The 25496-nt window shown below is 37.3% G+C and overlaps 2 protein-coding genes across 9 annotated transcripts in view; one reads left to right on the top strand and one right to left on the bottom strand.

Moving 5' to 3' along the window:
- The window catches only part of Cp (ceruloplasmin), a 52449-nt gene extending 47868 nt beyond the window's left edge, over window positions 1–4581 (top strand). Inside the window, exons 19-20 of the mRNA XM_004834419.4 lie at window positions 485–589; window positions 4126–4581. Coding sequence (XP_004834476.1) covers window positions 485–576 — 92 coding nt within the window. The 3' untranslated portion in view covers window positions 577–589; window positions 4126–4581. The remainder of the gene's footprint in view (window positions 1–484; window positions 590–4125) is intronic.
- Hps3 (HPS3 biogenesis of lysosomal organelles complex 2 subunit 1) overlaps window positions 1–25496 on the bottom strand; it is a 43347-nt gene that overhangs the window by 6636 nt on the left and 11215 nt on the right. For all 8 annotated transcript variants that reach the window (XR_002392516.2, XR_015440859.1, XR_204712.4 and 5 more), the window contains 10 exons: window positions 24206–24398; window positions 18099–18180; window positions 11279–11433; window positions 10234–10339; window positions 8151–8332; window positions 7003–7183; window positions 6022–6255; window positions 4652–4837; window positions 4123–4311; window positions 3067–3174 (listed from right to left, as the gene is read on the bottom strand). Coding sequence is in view for 3 of the 8 variants with exons in the window: in XM_004834421.4 (XP_004834478.1) it covers window positions 3067–3174; window positions 4123–4311; window positions 4652–4837; window positions 6022–6255; window positions 7003–7183; window positions 8151–8332; window positions 10234–10339; window positions 11279–11433; window positions 18099–18180; window positions 24206–24398 (1616 nt within the window). In the remaining 5 variants the exon portion in view is untranslated. The remainder of the gene's footprint in view (window positions 1–3066; window positions 3175–4122; window positions 4312–4651; window positions 4838–6021; window positions 6256–7002; window positions 7184–8150; window positions 8333–10233; window positions 10340–11278; window positions 11434–18098; window positions 18181–24205; window positions 24399–25496) is intronic.

Raw genomic sequence — 25496 nt, 5'->3', positions numbered from 1 at the left:
GTGATAAAATGATGAGTAAAAAATTGAAATACAAAATTATATTTAGTGTATGATCACTTTAATAAAATCCATGCAGATATATTCACATAAAGAAATACTTCTGGAAGAGAACTACATTTGAAACAGATTAGCTCACTGGATAGAAGGACAAAGCCCATTTTTTGGTTTTCTTTTCATACTTTTCTGTATTTTCCAAATGTTCCATGAGCATGTACTATGTATACAACCAAAAAATTTAATATTTAAAAAAACTAACACTGTTGTTTTTACCAATACTCTTTACCTCATTTGCTGAATGACAAGGAACAGCCATTATTTCAGTACGTAGATCTTCACTAGTATTATACTTTTAAGCAACTTTAATAGTATTTTACTTTAATTTGTATATAGTATTGATTCTACACAAAAATAATCATTTTCCCTTTCACCTATAAGACAGACAGTCATATCTTGGATTCTTTTCCCTGTATCTTTTTTGCTACAGCATGTTCTCAGACTTACAGGAGGACATGGAACATGAACTATCTATTCACAGTCAGCATGATTATCTTATTCCAAATGTCTATCAAGGAATAGCCAGGAGAATAAGGTTGGTATCTGTTCTTTCAGCAGTTTAACAAATTATTCATCTTCATAAGTTCCTGACAGTAAGATGGCAAAAGTGAAAAAAAGTGATAATCTCCCATTCACAGGATCTCCCAACAAGAAAGAAAACAGATTATTTCTATAGCTACCCTTGATCTATTGGAAAAATGGGTGAGGCAGGAAGGAAAAGGGCACCAAACCCAGTGAAAAATGGAAATGAGTCACTACTTGGTACAAAATGGATTACTTAAGAGCATTTACTTAGTTTTATACATATAATTAAAAGTTTGATAATGACTACTATAGCTGAGAAACACTAAACAGCACATATTTCACCGGCTGAAGAGTGGTCCAAAGATTACTGTTATTCTTTGAAATACTGTTAATGTAGTCTGTTTCTTAGAGTACTCCATTTTCTTTCAATATTGGAAATGGACTCCTCTCCAAACCCAACAAATGCACTATTTATTCCCTTCTCCATCCACCCTCATCCTCAGTCCTGAGTCTGCAGGGCTGCAATGCACAGATCTGTCTTCTCTGTCTAGACAATCATAACTGTGTTTTTAAGGAAAGATGGTTGGCAAGGACATGGGGGTAGGTAGGATGAGAACCACGATAATTTTGGCAAAGAGCAGGATATTTACTATAATCTTCCAAATAGCAGCTTTTGGCTATATAAATGATTTATAGATCTTACTTATAGCACAAATATAATCTTAAAATATTTGAGGAAAAAAGACATTCATATCAAATCTGTGGGGAGGGGAGGAGAGGACAGTTACACAATTTTGGAAAAGCTCTCTAGGTGATTCTGAATTTCCCCATTTCTCTAGGTGAAATCTTGTTTTTTGATACTTATTTTCTTCTTAATGATTAAGACTAACACAGAGATAATACAGAAAAAGCTATAATTAGAAAAATAATTTTTAAAAGTTTACTTTGATATTTCTATCCTTTCTTTTTCTTTTGGTACTGGAGTCCAGGCTCTCTGTGATCCTCCTGCCTCAGCCTCCTAGAGTGCTGAGATTACAGGTGTATACCATCACACCCAGCAACATTTCTATCCTTTAATAGCAAAGATTCTCAGGAAGAATGTACCCTTTTAAAATACTTTTAAATGGATTTTAAAAGATCACTAAATTATACTTTTCCACACAATGATTATAAATATGCTTTAGAAAAAAAATATGATTTACAACTTCACAGTGGAAATTTAAAATGGCACTTATTCCAATTTTAAATATGTCATTACTATGTAATGTTCTGGGAGAAGGGGCAGAGTCCATTGTTGTCCACATGATTTCCAGTCAATGCTCAAGCAATATTTGTAAAATGAACACATCAAAGGCTAAGCCCTTAGAAGCCTCTGCATCAAAAACGTACTAGATAACAAGAATCTTCATTGGTGATTTGTCAAAGACAAATGTAAATAACTCCATCTCTGAGGACAACGCAGTCCTGTCTGGAAGCTGAGTCTAAGCAACAAGGCCTCTTAAGCTTTCTACCTCAAAGCTCACCCCCAATTTGGCATCTGGTTCCAGAAGCAATAATGTTGCTAAAGTTTAAGTCAGGGACTACAAACTCAGAATGAAAATGCATACAGGCAGTTGAGTATAAGAAAAATAGACATGAGCCACTCAGCCTCCAGGCTAGACAACAGCAAACTGAGAGCTGTGCTGACGAGATGGCATGAGCCTTGCCCACGAGGGGCCACTGGTCGGCTCCAGCCCCCAGGTCTCAGAAGCAATAAAGGTCTCAGGTTGCCAGCTCTGGTGCGAATTTTGAGGGCCTTGAAAACCACAATTCTTGACACAAAATTCTAATTTTTACATATTGTCAGCTATATTAGGCAGACCAAACAAAACAAATGTGGAAACAATATTCAGTCATTGGGCTACTGAGCTACATTAAATAAAATCATATGCACAGTTAAGCCAAGCATAATCCACCAAGTCAAATGCAGGCTTTCTCATTGTCACCCTGGTCAGAACAGGATGATTTAAATCCTCTAATTATACTTCACTATTTTTTGAAAATCTTTGGTAGAAGAAGCCAGATAAGCTGGCTACTTCGACCTGTCTTCCTAATAGGATACAACCAATCATATGTGGTTGGCTTGGTTTAAAGGTCTACATTATGTTAACACACACAGAGACACACACACACACACACACACACACACATCAGTTAAGAACACCACTACACACTTGCTACACTTTAATTTCACAAAGTGTTTTCAAACACATCCTGAAAACGATGACAATGGTCACGTAACCTGGTACAGCCTGCCCACTTACCTCAGTGAGGCTGGCCTCTCAGCTCACACACACCCCATCAGCAGCTCCAGGCAGAGGCACCCATTTCCAACAAAGCTCTTAAGTATGCCTAACAACAGACTTTGCCCCCGAAAATGATACATCCTAGATTAACAGTGCACTTGATTTTTACCAATCCTAAATCAAAAAATGGCATCTTATTTACCTGTAATTTTGAAAGGTCTTCTGTATAATTTTTATTGGCTAAGGAATCAGATGATATTAAAACATGAACCCAGGGATAGATTAAGCCATAATGACTACAGGCATTTATCTACAAAATAAAAGGAAAGTATCATAAACAAAATATAGTAACAATAACAAATTCTCCACACTCATTCACAAAAGGTAAGCAATCATTAATCCTCTGCCACATCACAGAATCAGGTATACACTGTCCTAGCAATAGGAAATCTTTCAGATGTATTACTCTAGAGGTTCAGCCTTGTTTCTGCCTCTCAAAATCTGCACTAAATATTTGCTTATATTTTAAAATTTAAAATATTCCAATCAAGTACTTTCTAACAAAAAGAGCCATATTGCTTATAAGCTAATTATACTCAAAAAGACTTAACAGTAATGCTGGAAATAGTTTTTATTTATACTATTTCATTTGGGAGGCAAAATGTCTTCCATCAGTTCAAGACAATTCCCATGGACCAACCCTTATTTAAGAAGCTAGCAACCTTTTCAGTTAACTCATATTAGGTATGGTGGCAGCCATGAGAGGCAAAAGGCTGAAAAAGGAAAAGGGAGCAAGAAGAGTAGAAAAGGTGATTATGTAATGCTAAAGAACTGTTCTTTTGTGGGCAGCTGACAGGAAATGTATGCCCTCTGGGGCAGCCTCCCTGCCAACTAGCTTTCTGAAGTTCTTCTCCCATCTGGGAGGGTAGTAGCAGTCTCTTCTCTCATGTTCTCCTTATCAATCCTCTGCTGAGGAAGTACAGACATGGTGGTGTCCTTTCCACATGCTTTGAATACTGAGGTATTATTATTGTGAATAAGTAACACAGGAGAAATATGAGGCATTCTTCAGAACTTAAAATTACTTAAATATGGGCAATTTTGGTAATAGACAAGTATTAGGTGTATTTTTAACTATAGCTTAAGTAAGATATTTGTAACAGAAAACTAGGTTCAATTCCAACTCATTAACAATAAGACAGATTATTGTAATCTATAATGTATTAGTTTAATTTAAAATATCATTCTATTATCTTACCAGATCCTCTGATGTTCTCAAGGGTGTGGTATCAGGAAGTTGTCTCTTAGATAATCTCCAGGTGTACTGTGATATGAGCTTGTAACAGAGCTCCTGAAGTACCACATCTGGGAGACAGGCCACCAGCTGCGCTTCCCAAAAGTCTACCAAGAGCTGAGGAATCGTATCTTCATCCTTACCACAGAGCACCTTAAAAACAGAAAAACAGCCCTTGTGTCCCAAATAAATACAGCACTGATCAAATTATAGCTAGACTGAATACCACACCATCAAGTGGGCCGTGAAAATAATGCTTTAGTACCATGGCAAAAACAAACTTAGACATTCTTAAGAAGAAATAGTTGTTGGTTGCATGGTTGCATGAATAGAGTTTCTCCAGAAATATTCTGTATTTGTACTTTTATGTTACTTATGTGTAAGCCAGTTTTTTCAATAAAGAAATAAAAATCTCACTTCTTATTGTTCTCCCTGCGTTTCCACTGATTTTTATCAAGCTACTCAGAAAAATTACATTTTTAATGTGACAAACCTTAAAGAAAGAATCCGCCTCTTCAATTCCAATTTTGTTATTCTTCTGTAAACCCAGGACTGCAGCCACAAGCAATCCAGGCTGAGTCTCCTTCAAGTGAACTGCAAGCTCCGTTGGAACAATCTGTCTCTTCCTCTGTTGAATCAGTAGCCGAGGTTCCAGAATGAAGCCACATACCAACTTCATCTTCCGATAAAAAAAAAAAATTTAGAAAAGAAGTGTACACTGCATTCAGATTATCCTCTCACAGGTATATCCTCATGCATTTGGGATTCAGGGTTAATAATTTAATTAAAATCACATTTTTAAAATAAAGACTAGTTTATGAACCTTAAGCAGGACATTATTAACTGCCTGACAGAAGTTATTAATATTTAAGTAAACATCAAGATGTTCAATTTTTGTAGAGAGCCTTAGATTTAGTTCAATTCAGTTTGAAAAAAAAAGTTTTTTGCAAACTTAAGGAACTTACAGAAAGAAAATTAATTTTTTTCCAGGACTCTTTAAAGCAGATGCTCCGATGCTGACATGTTCTCTTATTATAATACAGCATGTCACTTGCAAAGTAATAAAGCATTTCAGCTTTTACTTTACAGCCACAGTTTTACTGTGGGCATCTGACATTTAGGCAACAAAAATATCAGTATAGGACACAGATTCTGAAAGCAAGCTATGGCCCTCCCACTTGCCAACTGTGAGATCAGGGACAAGTTAAGCTTTCTGTCTATTTCCTGCCTCATCTGCATAATAGTCATAATATATCTACCTCATAGCATTACTGTAAGAATTAAAGAAGTTAACATATGCAAGGGGCCTAGCATAGCCTCAGGATACAAAAAAAGCTCAAACAACATTATTTCCAATTTTCTTTCCTTAAATGATTAACATCTTTGATTCATGTCCCTAAAGGCTTTCTTTTCCAAGGGAAATGACCCTTTTTCCTTTGATACACCATTCAAATGTCCAATCTTCTGTAAAGTCACCTGTGATATCTACTAGATGACTAATAAGGCTTACAAGCATATATTTGAGTACACATCACTCTGCGCTCTCTTCAGTGAATATACCATATTTCTCATGCCAGATCAGATTGTTGGCTCTGGGCAGAGCCTGTATATTCTTAGTACCAACAAGTGTGCTGAATGTACTTCACACTAAATTGAAAGATCTCTTACTATCCACTGCTGTCATTTATCAGTTTTACTTCTTTTTCATTTGTCAGATCCAAAGTCCCACTTGGATCACTTTCTGTCTAATATTAAGTCGATTCCCCATTACAGCAAGAAAGCATGAGCTATAAAAAGCCAAAACTCCTCTGGATTTCAGCCTCCTGTATCCTCCTGTTGTTGACAACAGGCAGAGCACCATACCTCTGAATGACTTTTCATTTCACTTCTATGCATGTCAAGATCTCCCATCTTTAGAGCCAGTGCTGCTTTTGTCAGTGTCACTAAGACTGAGGAGAGTCCACGGGTATCCAGTTTCCTTAGACAGCTCAAGGCAGTTAAGGGATTCACGTTCTTCACAGAAGGACTACAGAGAATATGGGGCAATTGTTTCGGCTCAGCTACGTGAAACATCTGAACCACTTTTGCTGCTAATTCCTTTGATGAGCAAGAACAAAGAATAAAAGGCATATCAGCCAAAAGAAATCAAAATTGAATATTCACAGACACCCAAAGACATAAGATACAAACATTATAATTAAAGATAAAATTATAGTACCACGTTTTGATTAAAAATGAGTTGATTTGGATACATGAGAGATCTGAGATGACCTGACATGATCTCTCTGCTGAATAATAATGAAGAAAAAGCAGTGGAAATATGTACCAGGTTGTGACCAACATTTCTTATTTTAACAGAAATTCAGAAAAAAAATAAGTATTTCAATAAATTACACTTTAGAAAAACAACTTAGTTCAAAATATACCCAGTGAAGTAATCTATATGAGAAAACTTTTTTCTCCAAAGCATTTGATATTACAATTTCCAGCTATATTTAATATACATAAGGCACTAAAAATACTCTTTAATGTTTTAAAGTCACTGGGCCAAGGTTTTCTAAGTTGCTTTGGACATCTGGAGAACAGGGGCACCGGAGTTGGGGGCAGGACTGCAAATGGAAAGGAAGGCAAGGACCACATTCCAGAACCCATGCTACTGTCACTAGGCAAGAAAAGGATCCACAGGCTCTGTAATCATTAATAAGGAAAATGGCATGTTAGTTTTTTTGAGAAAAAGAATAACAAAGATGAAAATAGTTGAAATTGACTTCCAAATAATATGATATAGAATAAATTAATAAAATGAGTTAAAAATATTAGTTGTAACTAAGAAACAATATTCACTTCACTTAATTCTTCATCCAGGTTTTCACAAAGTGAATGATTAATATAAAAGATCAATCCCCTCTCATATTTCTGTGATTCATACTCTGCTGCCCAATCCACACGGGTCAAAACTTCAGCCAGAGACAAACCAGACATCTTATAGTATGGCAAGGCGAGGTGGGAATGCTGGGTGTCAAGCCTAAAGGGAAGGAAACAAAATCCCTCAAGTTTGTAAATTTTAAATCTTTATATTTCACATAGCTAATAATAAAACAGATCATACTTTCTAGAAACATAAATCTCAAAATACTTCTGTAGTGCCATTAGTAACTGGAATAAATGCCTGTTTTATTTTTCAAGTCATTTAATTGATGCAGTTTCTTTTGGTATGTTTATAATAAATATAGAAAAAGACTAATTCATTAAGTGAATTTTAATATTCATGACGTGGCTCTAAAATAATGGTGTTACCATTATTAGAAAAAGTCTGTTTTATTAAATTACAATCATTCACATAGGTCAAGAAAGCCTCTGAAACATACGTAAAAAAATCTGTAAACAACATTCTCAAAAACAAAAATTGTTAATTCACTCTAGTGTCTCTTTCTGACATCATAAAAGCACTAACTACTAAGATTAAAATCATGGACTGTCCAAATGACACCTACACTTTAAGCTAACAGATGATAAAGAAGTAATAGGACTGAGAGATTTTTTCACTGGTAACGGGGGGAGGGGGGGGTGGCACCTGAAGGCCTAAAAAAACCTTCCAATTCCGAAGTTAAGCGGCAGGACAGTGATGCACTTGAGACTGCTCTTCTAACAAATGGTGACTCAAGACAGGAATGGGTCAGTCATTTGTGTCTCTAAGCCCAGAACAGTGCATGGTACACAGTATGTGTTCAATAAATGCTTATGAAATAAGTGAATAAACAAACCACCTCCTGGGCTGGGGATTTAGCTCAGTAGTTCCGCCACCTGCCTCGCAAGTGCAAGGTCCCGAGTTCAATCCCCAGTACCAAAAAAAAAAACAAAAAACAAAAAAACCCCCAAAAAACCAAAAACCACCTCCCTTCACCTGTTCCCCTATTTATAATATCAGATAAAAAAAAAAATCTGAAATGCAAGATGGCTTCTGTAACAAGGCTCTAAGGAGCATTAACAACCTGCTGTAACAGTCTCCAAGGTGCCCACAGCTTTCTTTAAAGGCTTCCAAAAGCTCTGCTTTCTCTCCAGGTTGCAGCTGACAGGTATCCATCAGGGCAGCTCTTACTAACAGATGGGCCTCACTGAGAAGGTGGATGCAGCTCTGGGTTTTTACAGTCTTGTAGGTATTACTATAGTCTACCTAAAACAAGAGACAAACAGCTAATGATGCTGAAGAAACACATCCAATAGTCCTCCAGTTCTTAAACACATCTAACTTGTGTTAATGACATATTTGAGCATATTAGACACTGACAATAAATATAGTAAATACGTTATTTAACATCATTCAATAGGGCCTTAGCTGAGTTTTCTTTCTCTACAATCTGTGAGCCAGTTTAACACATATATCAGTACAAACACTGCCTTGGTTTAACAGCTTTAAGGACCAAAGAAGGCTGAAGATGTAGCTCAGTGGTAGAGTGCTTGCTCAGCATGAGCAAGGCCCTGGGTTCAATCGACAGCACCATAAAAACAAAGTTTTCAGAAAAGAGTTACAGAAGGTCCCAATAATACTGTAATACTAACCATATAGTTAACTTGGCAATCATTTGGTCCAAATTTGATAAAGCTAGTGAAAATATCTGAAATAGTTAACTTTTTCAGTGATGCAATTCAACTCTTTCAAGTTGAGACCAAATATCCCTTCTTGAGTTTTGACTTTGTGAGCTTAGGGTCTACTACATCTACTGCATAAGTCACCAAGCGTTCCTAAAGATTATCACTAGCCAATCTGAGTCAATCAGTATATTCAGATGATAGTGGTCAGATCATCTAGACGAAACCTAATGCCTTCAATTAAGCAAGATTGAAAAGACAGGACCAAGCTGATACACAGTAATTATCAGCATAAATTGCCAGGGGGAGAAAATCAGGAAACATTTTTACCTGCTTGCCAAAATTAACATCACTAATGAGGAGCAGGTGGACATCATATGCCTCCAAATATTATATACTAAAAAAACACTAAGAATGCATAATCTGAATCTAGTCATGAAAAAATAATCTAATAAACCCAAAATGAAGAACACTGTTAAAAAAGGGTAGAAGGGAAAGAGGTATTTTTCAAAAATGAAATGTTGGTGTCATAAAATAAAAGGAAAGGAAGAAATATTCCAGACTCAAGGAGGCTAAAGAGAAATGATAAGTAAATATACTACCTGATTGCAAACTGGTAGACTGAAGGGGCTGGAAAATGGTTATAAGCTATTACTGGGTAAACTGATAAAACTGGAATAAGAATTGCAGATTAAATACCATTTCTAGGTTAAATTTACTCAAGCATGTGTCTGTAGTGTGGTTATACAAGAGAATATCCTGACATGTGGAGAATATACAACGAAGTGTTGAGGGGCAAAAAGTTATGATGTATTAAATTTACCTTCCAATGGATCAGAAAAGAAAAATATCTGTGCTGTGAAAGCATAGGAGTATAAGCAGAAGGAGAAGCAATGTTGACTATGGCACACTTGTATGGGGAAAATACAGGGTTTCTTCATATTCTTATTCTTTCAAATTTTCTCTAAGTTTGAAATTATTTCAAAATTAAAAATTAAAATTGGCAGGGATGAGTACGAAGCTGTCACTCCTAGAACAAGAGTAAGGCTGTCCACTCCAGGCCCCTTCTGATAGGTACTGCTGGAGCAACCACCATGTCCTAGAACAATCTGCTAATATGCAAAGAAAGAAAAGAGGTAGGGATAAACAGTCTTTGATTTTTTTCTAACTTCACTTCCTGTTTCTCTTTGGTAGGGTTCAAAGTCAAGAGAAAGAGCTACTAATATTTAGCCTGGGTCACTGATCTTTTAGGAATGTGTGTTTGAATAAGGAGCTCTTAATTTTAGTGAAGGAAATTCTAATGGCTCCTCACATGTTAGAAGATGTGAAAATAAGAGGGTGAAGAAAGATATACACCCCTCCATTACACAGATCCTGGAAATTGGTTGGCTGTAGCATCCTGAATGTATGATATACATAATCAATTTAAGATCATCGATTTTACTCAATATCTACAAATAAGAATCAGAAGTCTGAAAAAAGTACCATTTCTTTGTATAGTTGCACTGGTGAGATCGTATTCACAATATACAAACTCCACCCAGCCTCAGCTACAGGAGGTTTGATCTTAACACTGGTATCTTTTCTAGAACTGAAAGCATAACAAAAGTTAACAACTGCTAAGATAAGATGTGTTAATAAATGACAGTACTGGTGGTAAATATTGGGTGCCATAAAATATATAACTATGAAATCACTTTCATTTAGTGATTTCTTTAGTGATCAGCCATATGGTTGGTTTTCACTGAACATTACTTTTCAGTACTACACAAGTCAACTACATTTAATATAATTATTATGTATTGACAAACCAATTGCTTCCAATTCACTCCACAAGTGTTCTCAAATGTCCAAGCTCAGCAAGTGGGCTACGAAAGTCCTGTAGGCTATGAAAGTCCCTGTGCCCAGGGTCTCTCCTGCCTGTAGCCTTCATGAGACCAAAAAACATCAAATAGAAGCATTACTAGTCTGGAAGTAAGTGTTTGACTCTGAGCAATGTGAAAATAGACTACAAATTACCTAGACATTAATGTAATGAAAATGTGATTTGATTTTAAGGTAGATCTGCACATATTTATAGATAATGAATATGCTGTCAGGTGAGAAACACATTGTTATTAATTTCTTTTGCACTATTAGAAAACAATCTTTGGATAAAAATATAACTCCTAAAAGGTCAAAGAAGAAAAACAGTGAAAAAGCTTTGTAGCTTGAATTAGCATAAAATGTTGTCTTTCCCATTAATTACACAGAAAAGCATGCTTTTAAAATTCTTATCTAAAATAGCACTGCTTTTTACTGAGACTATTTTAGAATCCATTTTCTTCTGAAAGTTCCATGTCCATTATAAAAAGGACATAATAGAGGTCTTTAGAACCTCTTTTACTTTCTCTGGAAAAAGAATACAATAGAAAAGCTATCTGCTCATTCCAAGTTTTGATTTTTAAAAAGTTTAAGACACACATAAGTTACACTGACTACAATTCATTTCAAAAGCTGGCAGGAATGTCTAGGGCAAGGGGATGCTTACAGAAATCTCCTGGGCGATTCTCTTCTGTCTGGAATGGCTTCAGGGTCTGCCTTGGTTAAAAGTACTACATGATTTTTAAAATGACAGATGGCTTTCAAGCCTATAAAAAGCTGTATTCTTAAAGCACAGACATCCATACTGACAGGTGGGCAAGCCTAGTAAAGAAAAAAGAAAATCACAAATTTAAGAAATAAAGAAATAAAGGTATGTGGATTTTAATCTTCAAGAATCAGTCTATTTATTCCATAAAATCTCTTCTGCTTCCCTCACCCCTCAATAAGTCTTAAGAGAGTGTCAGGTTATTTGTGTCTGTGTAACCCACCATTTCTTTTAGAGAGCTACTCAATCAATAACTTTAGTGGTTGACTGAGTAAATGCAGAAAGAGGATCCCACAGCTGCAGAAACTCCTGCAGAGTGGCTCTGGCAGAGTCCTCTAGACGAGCAGCTCTAAGCTGGAAAAGTGCCACCCAGGGAAATGCCTACTCATAGTGGGCTGGCTTGGGGTACACCCAAATGGCATTTCTAGGCAAACTCACACACTATGAAAGAATGTTCTATGGCATGGAGAGTGCATATGATGGTTTCTTTGTGGATGGGTATGTGCAAGACATTCTTGTTTGTTCAGAGAGCCCTGACCGTGACCTTTTGGGTGTGAACAGAAGCAGAGCCAGAAGAGCTCACAGGCTGGACCTGTGAGGTAAACTGAAGAAGCCAGGCTGCTGGTCCTAGAGAGGACCAATAACTCATGTAGAATGTGTTAGAAAGATAATGGAAGAGCTATTTCTGGGATCTCACAAAATGATGCTGACAGGCCTCTGATCTCTCCTCTATTAATAATATTTTGATTCTGGGGTCATCATCATCATTCCTTTGTATAATGTGGTTGGGGAAACAACTCTTGTCTATGTTTTCATTTGTAAAAATAGTTAAAGTGGATGTGGGTAAGTGCTGAAGAGCCAGAATCTCAAAAGGAAAGGGAGGGAACATCACATGCACTTTGGACCAGACTATGAGGTTGTAAAACCTTTTTCAGACACCATAGCTCCTAGCCTGAGTCAGCACGTGGGTTATGTGACTGTGTGCTCACTCAATGGTGTCAGGATTTCAAAAATGGTAGAAGCACAAGGAAGGGAAGTCCGAGATGAGATTACTACTGCTCTTCCTTTTCCTGACTCAAATGGCCTCAGAAAAGCAAGCTCCCACCAGATGCTGCCCTCTCCTTTTCTTCCCCTTCATCTCTTTCTTGTTCATTCTCTCTGGTTTTATGAGAGTGTAGGAAGACATGAAATCATGATCCTTTCAAATGTAGCCTGATCCTACTTCAATCTACAAAGGAATTATGTCCCCCAGTTGCACCAGTGCCCTATGTAAGGTTATATATTTCTGAGGTTTAAAAAGGCCAGCTGAGAGGAAAAGAGAAGGATGAACAGGAAAGAATGGGAGAGAAGCTGAGCCAGTCCCAGCACTCGGAAGGAAGCTCCCCCGCCGCCATCCCAAGCTCCTAGGGCAGGGAAGCTGAGCCGCGCAAGTGCCAGAAGCACCCCCCCTCCATGGAAATGAGAAGACACATAAACAAGCCTCAAAAACAGACTTCTGGATCACCTACAGCAATCCCAAAGGGAAACGAGATGGAACAATATGATACTCAACTACCTGGACTCTCTGAACTGGCAACAAAAGAGGATCTGGGAAAAATGAAATCAGAAATAATTACTCAGATAACACCAAAGATTGTGCTTGTGGTGCAAGACATGATTAATAAATCTAGAGAGGACACAGATTAAAAAAATAGAGGAGCTGAGGAACATGATGGAATCCCAACATAGGAAAAAAATGGAATCCACAAAACAGATACAAACAGATTTCCAGGAGATTAAAAACTCCAATGAAAGTCTGTGCAGCAGAATGAACCAATGTGAGGATAGAATTTCAGATACAGAAGAAAAGATTGCAATTAGTGATCAGGAAAAGAAAAATTGCTTTAAAATTGTAAGGGAACATGAGAAATCAATCCAGCAGCTGCTAGATGATGCAAAGAAGAATAACATAAGACTGATTGGAGTCAATGAAGAAGCAGGAGAGAGTGCAGATGACGTAAAAAACTGTTCACAGAAGTGATGGCAGAAAACTTCCCAGGCAGGGGAAAAGAACCTGACATACAGATAAGTGAGGCATATAGGACTCCAGCTAGGCTTGATTAAAAAAAAATCTACACACAGGCATATAATAGTTAGGATTCCAGAAATCCAACAGAAGAACAAAATTCTACAAGCAGTGAGAGAAAAGAAACAAATCACATACAAAGGAAAGCCCATCAGAATCACAGCAGACTTCTCAATGCAAACCCTCAAGGCAAGAAGAGCTTGGAGTGATGTATTTCAAGCCCTAAAGGAAAACAGCCTCCAACCCAGATTATTGTACCCTGCAAAACTATCTTACAAAATTGATGGAGAAATAAGATACTTTCATGATAAAGAACACCTCAGGAACTTCATGAATATCAAACCAGGACTCCAAAAAATTTTAGACAATACCTAGGAAAAGACAATGAGGATCACAACCCCAGGAAGCCCAGCAGAATGAATCCATTGGGCATGACAAATTAAACGCAAAGGGGGAGAATCCAACAAAAAGAAAAGGTCATGACAAGGCTTTTAAAACTTTTTTAACTTCATCTCCCTAACGAGTGTATAATTCAATCTTGTTATTGTACTGATTAGTATTTTTCTGATTCTACAGTTGCACACCTTTCCTTGTGCTATACTGGCTATTTATCATCTTCTTATGTCTACTTCTTAATTGGGTTGTCTATTAATGAGCTCTAAGAATTCTTTATATATTCTGGTCATAGGTTATATGCATTGTAAATATGGTCTGTTTAAGGACTACTTTTCATTTTAATGATGTCATTTAAAGTTCTAAATTTGGATGGAATCTCATTTATCAATTTTTTTCTTTTATACATCATGTCTTTTGTATCCTAGGTAGTTCTTGCCTACCCTGAATTCATAAACATTTTTCCTTATAAAAAAAAAAAAAAGAGGAAAGAATGGAGGATAGTTCATCACCTTCATCTTTCCAGTTTTGCTAGAAAAATAATCCTTATTTTAAAAATCATCTCTTACTTCAAAAGATTATATATGCATCTTATACAAAAAATGAGAAATCTGTGATTCTGGTTTCCCAAAGGGCTAAAGACACACAGTAAGTCTGGTCACCAACAGAAAACTATAGGGAGGCCATGGCAAAACAAGAGTCACCCTGAACTAAGACACTACACGCTCCATAAAACTTCCTATAATGTGGGTGACAGCCGGGACTTTAGCTCAGTGGTTCTGCCGCCTGCCTTGCAAGCGCAAGGTCTGGTGTTTGATCCCTGGTACCAAAAAAAAAAAAAAGGTGGGTGACAGTGACTGGGGCATGAGTACCTCAGACTGTATGTGGTATGAGTACCTCAGACCTTCAAGCTGTTTATTAATGTAACCACTGTTACTGAACACTTACTTTTCTGCAAAAAGCTGCACAAGGTTCCAGGTAGACATCAACTAACCTTTGAAAATACAGCAGCATGGGGCAGGGATTTAGCTCAGTGGCACTGTGCCTGACTTGCAAGCGCAAGGTCCTGAGTTTGATCCCCAGTACCAAAAAACCCCCCCAAAAAACAGAAAGAAAGAAAGAAAATATAGCAGCATGTATCTTCATAACAAATATCAATTTAAAGAGCTTATATGTCACAAGTAAAATAGCATAGGAGAATATCAGGCAAATGATCAGTGTATTTCTGAGAACAGAAACTCAAGTTCAGAAGATCATCACAAATTGTCAATATTTTGTGGTCAAGTGCTTTTCTAAGATCAACCATATTACTTCTTACTAAAAATGAGGTTATTTATCTAGCAAATCCAATAGCTCTTAGAGTAATTACAGGAGACTGTTAAAGACTTAAAAAAATAAAAGAATTATAGGCATATCTGATAATAGTATAAACCATTTCAATGCATCTTACTTAATCTTTTGCTCCTGACTATACTTGTACCTGCACTGTTTTGAACAGCTCTGTACAACTGCCACCAGTATTTCTGTTAAAAAATAAAACTGTGAGAATCAAGATGGCAGAGGAGCAGGTGGCAACAAAACCAGCCTCTCCAAGATCGAGAATTCAGGCACTGAAAAATAATAACTTGGGGAAGAAATAATGAGAAATAGATTGTCAGAAATTTGGAAGGAACTGATGGAAAATTAAAAGCTACAGAGAAGTTTGAGGCAGAAAAGAAAATGAAACAGTAAAGACTCTCGTGCTCCTGTATTGGGCTTTTGTTCAGTTTGTGGCTTGCAGGGAGGAGAGCCTGGTTCTGCAGAAGCAAGCTGAGTGGTGGGGGCCCAAGAGAAAAAACAGCAGCCAGGGATGAAGGCAGGCAGGCAGACTTCTTTCATGAAGAACCTTAAGTAATTCCAGTAATTGGCAGGTTGAAGCAAGTTGTTTGAGGTCAGCCTGGAATGCAGTGAGTTCAAGACCAGCCTGTCTCAAAAAACAAAAAACAAAACAAAACAAAAAAAACCCATAGAAATCATGGAAACAATATCTTTCACATTAGCATTAAGTAAAATTAAATACTTAGGAATTAATCTAACCAAGGAAGTGAAAGACCTCTACAATGAAAATTACAGTACTCCGAAAAAGGAGATCCAAAAGAACATTAAAAAATGAAGATTAACCCTTTTCTTGGATAGGTAGAACCAATATTGTCAAAGTGGCCATACTTCCAAAACTGACATACAGATTTAATGAAATCATAATCAAAATAGCAAAAGCATTTCTCACAGAACTAGGAAAAACAATCTTAAAATTCATATGGAACCAGAAGAGACCCAGAATAGCAAAAGCAATCCTGGGCACCAAGAGTAAGGCAGGAAGCAACACAATCTCAGACTTTAAGTTATACTACAAAGCTACAGTGATAAAAACAGCATGGTATTGGCAAACAAACACACAAAAAACCAGACATGTGAATCAGAAGAACAGAATAGAGGATGCAGAAAAAACTCCAGGCATATTCAGCTACCTGATTTTTCACAAGGGGGCCAAAATCTTACGCTGGGGGAAAGACAGCATCCTTAACTAGAAAACTGGCTATCCCGGCACAGAAGATTGAACCTAGATCAGTATCTTTCACTATGTATTAAGCAAAAATAAAAATGGACCAAAGATCTATAAAACATAAACATAGGTAAAATAGGTGAAACTCTTGAAGACATAGCCGTAGGCAAGGACTTTCTGAAGGAAACTCCAACTGCACAAGAAATAATACTAAGAATCAACAAATGAGGTCATATCAAATTAAAAAGCCTCTGCACAGCAGAAGGAACAACCAACAGAGTTATGAGACAAACTACAGAATGGGAAAATATTTTTCCAGCTATTCCTTGGACAAAGGAATATAATTAATAAATATATATATATAATAAAGAACTTAAAAAACATTAGAACCTCCCAAATAAAAGATCCAATCAAAAAACAGGCAACTGAAATGAACAGACACTCACCAAAAGAAGTAAAAATGGCCAATAAATACATGAAAAAAATGTTCAACATTTCTGGCAGTTAAAAAAATGCAAATTAAAATAAAACTGAGATTCCATCTTACTCCAGAAAGAATGGCTATCATTATAAAAATCAAATAATAACAAATGTTAGAGAGGTTGCAGGGAAAAGGGAATCCTTCTACACTGTTGGTGGGAATGTAAACTAGTATAACCACTATGGAGATCAGTTTGGAGATTCCTCAAAAAACTAAAACTAGAAATTCCACTTGACCTATCTATTCCCCTTGTAGGTGCTTTCCCAAAAAGTTAAAGACATCATATCTCAGTAATACATGTATACCCATGTTCACAGCAGCACAATTCACAATAGCTAAATTTTGGAAGTCGCCCATCAACAGAAGAATGGATAAAGAAAATGTGGCATTTATATACAACCGAGTACTAGTCTGCCATTAAGAAGGATAAACTTGAGTCACTTGTATGAAAATGGATGCACCATGAGACCATAAGGTTAAGTGAAATAAATCAGAGACACAATCTTAAATATTGCATGGATTTTCTTACATGAGAAACTCAAATATAAATAAAGAGCAAAATAAAAGATAATAGCAAAAAAAAAAAAGAGAAAGTTTTCTAGAAGACTTCTTGGTTTATTAATCAAAACACTAATTTTATTTGTGCACTTTGTGATATTTATAGTATTTGACAGATTTTTTAGAAGTGCATAAGCTTTAGACTTTATTAATCAGTGTTCTCTCTCCATTCGTGATGATAACACTTTGTATTTTTGTCAAGTAAATAAACCTTTGGATGTGGAAAAAAAATAAATTGCTGGACTAGGATGTTACTCAGTGGTGCCCCACCTGCCTGGTAAGCACAAGGTCCTGAGTTTGATCCCAGGTACCAATAAATAAATAGGCAAGGCTGGGCTTAAAAAAATAAAATTGTAGTATAGTAACAGTTGTATACTACTCTCTCTGAAATTATATTATATATATATATATATTCTTCACTCAACTTAAAAACTATGCACTAAATCAACCTTCAGTGAAATGTTTTCAAAGCAACCCTAAAAGCTGTCATTTCAATCATAAATCATAAAATGCTTAATATTTTACATGTAAAGTTTTACTCCAATAAATAAGACAACCTTAAAGCGTTTAGTCTTTCTCAAGCCTCGCCCCAAGAGCAAATCTACAAGTATTCATGTGTTCCCTTTGGATCTTCAGGTTTCCTGAGGTTCTAGGTAGGCATCAACTACCAGTTCTAACTAACCTTCAGGGTGGTGTCCATGTAGGGGTCCTCCTCACGAGCTGCTGCTGCGCTACATCGCACTGTGAAACACTGCAGGTTGTTTCTGAGGAAGAAGAAAAAGGTGGCTGAGCAAAGGGGAGGTCAAGAATCAACACACACCTCACAGTGGGGAGGGCTTCACAGACAAACAGAGCAATGGAAAGTGGGATAAAACTCAAATATTGACAAGTTAGACTGCTTCTCAAAAAGGAGAGTGCCTCAGAACCCTTTGGGAGTGTGTTTACAAATGTATAACCAGTCCTCACATCACCACTAATGAATCAGAATCTCTGGGGGTCTGAACCTGGACATGTAAGCTCAGTGTATGACTCTGATCTATATCTGTATCTAAGAATCACAGAACTTGGTCAATGTCTTCATCTTACAGACAACATAATAGCCCCCAGAAGCTGCCTAGGGTATGGATGTGTGATGATCAAAGCCAAGATTGGAACTTGTTTCCTTACTTGGTCTACTTCTCTCATACCCAAAGGAAATGCCCTTTAGAGTCAACACAGTGACTGGGACAGCAACACTAACCCCTTGCATTCAAGATGACATTCAGCCTGGATTACGCTGGACAACCCATTTAGACCATGCAAATACAAATCAATGGTGGAACGGAAAATGAGATTCTCTGAAGGAATGTTTAGAAGCACCTTGTCCAGTACCTTGTCTCAAAGACTAGATCATGGAAGGTTCATACTAGCCAAGTGCTCTCTGGAGAATAAAACCAATAGATCCCTGCCTCCTAGGTCCTTGCTCTCCTCTACTTCATTCCACAACCCCAGGATGCTTATAGTAAAAGGACCTACAGACCCCATTATAAGGGCACAACACATGCCTGTTGGGGTTATCTAAATGAATACCAATACTGACAGTACAAATAGTTGATTATTTACTTAGGTATGGTACAAACCCATCTTGTAGTAAGTTACAAAAATGACTTAAAAAACTAGAAAGTTGGAGAAGTAAACATAAACTCTGAAGAAAACATAAAAGGACTAAAGCAAAGCTAACGGTGACATTATAGTGGGAGAAGTGCTTCTCTAACAAGCACAGCACTCTGACACCTTCACACCTGGGAGACTGCACTGCAGTGAGATTGCTCAGCCAGGCCTCTCTCCACCATCGGTGGTGCTCCCACTTCAGCCTTGGCCAGCTGTCTCTGTGATTTCCAGTTCTAGGAAATAACCCTTGGAGCTGTCACAGTGACAGGGACAGCAACACTACCCCTTAGAAACCTGGAGCAGGGTTAAAACCTTGGGAAGAAACTGAAAGTAGGAAGCAAAACAAGCACCTGCAATGGGGCCAGGATGATAGGGTGAGCCACTGTGACCACAAAGAGCAATGACCTTTAGGTTCTGGGGATAAAGACGCAGAGACCCTGCCTCACCTCCCCTATACTAAACTAAGCCAGCCTGTTGGGATTGCTGGAAGACCGAGCAGCAGTATAAAGAAGAATAAGGCAAAGTGAAATGTGCTGGCATGGGAAGAAGTCCAAGATTACGTTACCAAGTAAAACAGCTAGGTGCTTAACAATGAGCAGAATATTATCAACTTTTCTAAAAGAATCACTCATAGTAGTATATGAATTCCAAAAAGAAGTTGGCTGAACACATACCAATTGCTAATATGGCTGACTATAGGGTATAGAACTTTTCAGGGTTTTCCACTTTATATATATTTATAAGATTGGCATTTTACATTTTATATTGCTTCTTTTTTTGGTTTGTTTTAAGTACTAGAAATTGAACCTAGGGCCCTTGCAATGAGCTACATCCCCAACCCTTTTTCATTCTTTATGTTGAGATGGGGTCTTGCTAAGTCACTAAGTTGCCTAGGCTGGGTTCAAACTTTCAATCCTCCTTCCTCAGCCTTCCACACAGTACTGGGATCATAGTCATGTGCCACCACATCCAGCTACCCCTTCTTGGTTCTTACAAACAAAAAATTATTACCTTTTTTTAAAAGATAAACAAATATCAAATAAGATATTTCTAATGTATGTATCTACTTGGTAACATTAAAACTACGTAAAAATGATAGAGGATTTAAAAAACAGTGAGGATACTTATTAAGAACTATTATTCTAGGACCGGGGATTTAGCTCAGTGGTGCCACTGTCTGCCTCGAAAGTGCAAGGTCATGAGTTCGATCCCTGCTACCAAGGGAAAAAAAAAAGAACTACTATTCTAATAGCTAAATGGTTCTACAATCAAATTAATGATGTTAGAGTATCTTTTAGGGCTAATGTTAAGAAAAGCTCCAATAGTGGTCTACCTAAGGAAAAAACCCCAGAAATTGTACATCACTTCAAATCCTGATAATACTATATTTTCAGGAATCTGTGTTCCAAATTACTTAATAACTTAACATATACGAGAGAGTAGTATAATTTTAGTGGATCCACTCACTAAATTTTCAGTGTCCTGTCCATATATGCAATCAGATGAAGAAAAAAGAGATGGGACAATCTTTTTGCATTGGGGGCAGTAATTAATATTTCTATATCTTTCTCGTGTCTCTCCTTTCCTTTGGTTTCTGAGATGCTACAGTTTCATAGCCTTTTCTGTATCCTTCAAACTCCTAGTCTTTCTCCTCTCACTTACTAAACATGACCTTCACCAGAGTTTAGATCTCAGTGGCTTTTCTGCCTACACACTCTTGAGGTCATATGCATTACTCTGAAAATCAGCCTTTTGCTTTTTTTTTTTATTAAATTCTTTTATTGGTACATTGTAGGTATACAACACAATTACATTTCTCACTGGGAATTGTACCTTTACATAATGCATCTTGGTTCTTATTTTTTCCCCATTCCTAGCCCTCACTTCACCCCCTCCACCCTTCCCTATTTACAAAGACTTTATTTCCATTTTTTTCCATTTCTCATCATTTTTCCTTTCCCTTCTTTCCTTTCCCCTGCCCCTCCCACTACCCCTACCCCTACCCCTTTGGACCTTTTCTTCCTATTTTACATTATCGATTATTCATTCTAATCATTGGTACATTTTAGGTATACAATATAATGACATTCATCATTGGAAATTTGCACCTTTACATAGTCTCTCTTGGTTCTTATTTTTCACCCTTGCCCAGCCCTCCCTTCAACCCCTCCAGTCCTCCCTATTTACAATGATTTTGTTCCTATTTCTCCATTTTCTCATATTAATCCCATTCCCTTCTATCCTTTCCCCTAGCCCTCCCACTTCCTTCCCCTTTGCCCCTTTTCTTCCTATTTCACATTACCTATTATACATTTTAGTCCTTATTTACACTTTCAGTTTCTCACACCAGAGAAACTATTTGGTATTTATACATGTGTGTCCTATTTATTTCACTTAAGAGTATTGCCTCAATGTGCATCCACTTAGCTATAAATGTCTCTAATTTCTCATTTTTGATGGCTGAGTAGTACTCCATTTATTAAAAAAACCACATTTTCTTTATTCAGTCTCCAGTTGATGGGCATTTGGGCTGTTTCCAAGTTTTAGCTATTAAAAACTGTGCTGCTATGAACATGGGTGCACATATATCACTGTGGTATGATTCTTTCAATTCTTTGGGGAAGATCCCCAGCAGTGGAATAGTGGAGTCAAATGGGACTTCCAGTCCTAGTTCTTTGAGGTATCTCCATACTGATTTCCACAGTGCTTGCACCAGTCTACACTCCCACCAGCAGTGGACCAGGGTTCCTCTTTCCCCACAGCCTTGCCAGCATTTGTTATTGGTTGATTTCATGATAGCAGCCATTCTTTCTGGAGTGAAGTGGAATCTCAGCCTTGTTTTCATTTGCATCTCTCAAATGACCAGTGATGCTGAACATTTTTTCATGTATTTATTTGCTCTTTCTACTTCTTTGTCTGAGAAATGTCTGTTCATTTCAGATGCGCATTTTCAGATTGGGTCTTTAAATTTGGGAGGTCTGATCTTTTTAAGTTCTTTATAGATTCGAGATAGTAGACCTTTGTCTGAGGAAGAGCAGGTGAAGATTTTTTCCCACATTGAGCCCTTTGCTTTTTAATGTTAACAAACTTCTAAGCTTTCCTCTCTATCCTTCTCTATTGTCCTATGTATCCAAAAACCTCCTTAGCATTCCCTGTTGATATTCCACAGACATCTCAGATTTGAATGTCTAAACCAAACTTTCCTTTTGCCTGACATTACACTAATCTTCATTCTTTCATAAAATCAGGCTCAAAACCCTGTAGCACTTTTTCATGGCCCTCCACCCTGCTATCCCATCAGACTCCAACTAAGATTCCCTGAACCCATCTGTCTATCCTCCCTTTTCTCCTCATCATTCCCCTGTGGGATACAGCCCTGTAATAATCCATTTTTTAGCCATTTTAATAGCTTGTTTATCAATATTCAATAGCCATCACCAATTTTCCTAATGCAGTACTTTAATCACATCACTTTCTGTGGTCGAAACCTTAAAAAATTCCTCAGTTTAATTTTCAAAGCCTCAGCTAGTTTTCAAGCATTATCCCTACTATTTCTTCATTTTTCAGCTTCTTCATATTTAAAGAACATTACTCTGGAAATCTGGAAGACTAGCCACATTTCACACTATTCACTGAAGAAACACTCGCACTGGTAGCATTTCTCCTTGCATCAGAAATCAGCACAGGGGAACAGCCACACTAGGAGTGGGTATCAGAATCCCCAGGTGGGTTCTGTGCAGTCTGAAATACACTGGTACCTGCTGAAGAGTTTGACACTATCATTCAGTTAAAAATAAATCACTCTTCTGTGCAATTAACTACGGCATGTTTCTGAAAAACTAGATATAGCCTTTGTTTACAGTCTTCTCTAAGCTTCACTGGCCAAAATTCTAACTAGCTTTCAGGCCTAGCTTCAAAAACAACCACCTATCTGAACCTTCCCTGAGCCAAAAGTAATTTCCCTCCTCCTGGTAAATACTGTACTTTCATGAATTCTTAAAATTTTCTCCAAAAATCTTACCTCTGGTTTTTCTTATATTGTGCTTTGGAAAGTAGACGGTGTACTTTATTTATGGTTGCTTGGTCAGAGGGCCCAAGGCAACACCCTGAACATAATCTGAGCTAAAAAAAACCAGGAAACAGAACCAAAAGCATCACTTACTGCTGAGATAAAAGGAAATGAGATCAAACTTCTTCTCCAGAACCCAGCTTATATGCCAGTATACTAGGGCAGTATACTGGATATAGAAGACAACTACCACTAACTAGCCACACGACTGTGGATAATCTCAACCTCCCTGTGACTGTTTCCCCATTTATACCAATTAAGGGGTAAAATCAGATCATCTTTCTGGCCCCATCACAGTTCTAAACTATTATGAAATAATTCACATGGAAAGAATATAGCAGCAGTGAAAAGAGAAATTTAACAAAATGTTCCGATCAGCCCCAGTGACTTTTCATTAGGATTCCTATGAACATCTTCCAGCTGGGTGGGATGGCTCACATCTGTATTTTGGGAAGCCAAGGCAGGAAGATCACAAGTTTGAGTCCAACCTAGGCAGCTTCACAATTTAGCAAGACTCTGTCTCAAAATTTTTTTTACAGGGCCGGGGATTTAGCTCAGTGGTTTCGCCACCTGCTGCGCAAGCGTAAGGACTCGAGTTCAATCCCTGGTACCAAAAAAAAATATTTTTTTTTACAAGGGAAGGAGGGTCTGAGGATGTAGCTTAGTGGGAAGACCCTGGCTTCAATCCCAGTACCAGAAAGAAAGGGAAAGGGGGAGGGGGGAGACAGAGGGGGTCAAGGTGGGGAGAGGGGGAGAGTGAGGAAGAGCTCCAGAGCACTCAAGCAGGGTTGATGACAGGCAGGCAGGCAGATTTCTTTCATGAAGAACCTTAGATTTCCTTACAAGGATACTCATCTAGTCTAAGGAAACAAAGCAAAGACAAAGCCAGAGTCTAAATCTTTAGCACTCAAAAGGAATGTATGTACCATCAAAAGACAAATTTAAAGATCCAGATGTAACTCATTCATTACAGTGCTCTAAACTTGTCCAAACAATTTTCAGTTAAACACTTAGGCAGCAAAGTGAACAACAAATGACTCAAAGTCCAGCATATAACACTGTAACAGTACCTGGTGATGACGTGCAAAAACTGTGGTGTGAGCACCGCCTGCTGAGACTTCTCAGGGTATTGGTAGACAGAGATTAATTCAACAGATTTGACAACCATGTAGAGGTAGCCCATGTGAGGTAATGAGAAAAAACAAAAAAGACTCAGCAACTCTTTTCCCTGAGGAGAATTTTTTTCATCAGAAGTAAGAGAACCTGAATCCAAAAATGAAAGAAATAAATACCATTAAAATAGTAAGTAAAGGGAGAGAATAAATATCTTGAGACTTTCATGCAAACTATAGCAGTAGGAAACCAAAAAGTTGCTAGGGAGAAGTTGCTCTTTATAGAAAAATGCCAGTAAGAAATAAAAAGAGTGACATACTTAGAATATCACCATCTAGTAACTCCTAATAAATGTGCAGAACTAAATAATGATCATCAACGGCTTGTTAACATCATAAAGACAGTACACTAGACCCCATAGGCTTCCTAGCAGAGCTCATGCTACCTGTGTTACAAACATAATAATAATAGTAACATATTTACTTATTTTTTGTTCTGGTTTTCCCTTCCAGTTTTGGGGATTGAACTCTGAGACTTCACACTGAGCTACACTGCCAGCCCTTTTTATTCTGAGTCAGGGTCCCTCTAAATTGCCCAGGCTGGAATTACAGGTGTGTGCCACCATGCCCAGCTATTGTATTCTGACCAGCACTGTTAATAAAAATATAATATGAGCCACATCTGCAAGTTAAAGTTTTCTAGTAACTGTATTTTTAAAAGTAAAAAGCAATAGCTAAAACTTTAATAACATTATATTCAATATATCCAAAATATAACAATTTCAACAAGCAATAAACAAAACAGTGAGATACTTTATACATGCTTTTGTATGAAGTCTTCAAACTTTAGTGTGTATTTTATACCTAGAGGATGTCTCAATTATTACACCAGTCATATTTCGTGATCATGGTATCTCCCCTGCCAGTTAAGTATGACACTGGTCATATTTCAAGTGTTCAACAGCAACATGTGACTAATCAAATACTGGATGGCAGAGATTTGGATCCAACTAACTCAGAGAAATACAATGTATACAGGGATATGTTAAATGACCCTGAGATAAGTTAACTGACAAAATTCAGATTAGGGGAAATTTTATAGTAAGAGGCCAATTTCTTGCTAAATAAACTGCAAAGGAAAACCCTACATACTAAAAGAGACTTAGAAGACATAGCAATCAACTGCAATGTATGAACCTTACTTTGTGTATCTGTTACAGCTTGTATCTAGATGTGCCCCCAAAGCCTC

Source organism: Heterocephalus glaber, unplaced genomic scaffold, assembly GCF_053883595.1.
Source record: "Heterocephalus glaber isolate CG9 unplaced genomic scaffold, H.glaber_assembly_v1.0 deba00001504, whole genome shotgun sequence".
NCBI classification, from domain to species: Eukaryota; Metazoa; Chordata; class Mammalia; order Rodentia; family Bathyergidae; genus Heterocephalus; species Heterocephalus glaber.
Note: the sequence above shows the minus strand (reverse complement) of the source record. Positions and strands in the feature narration are given on the sequence as shown.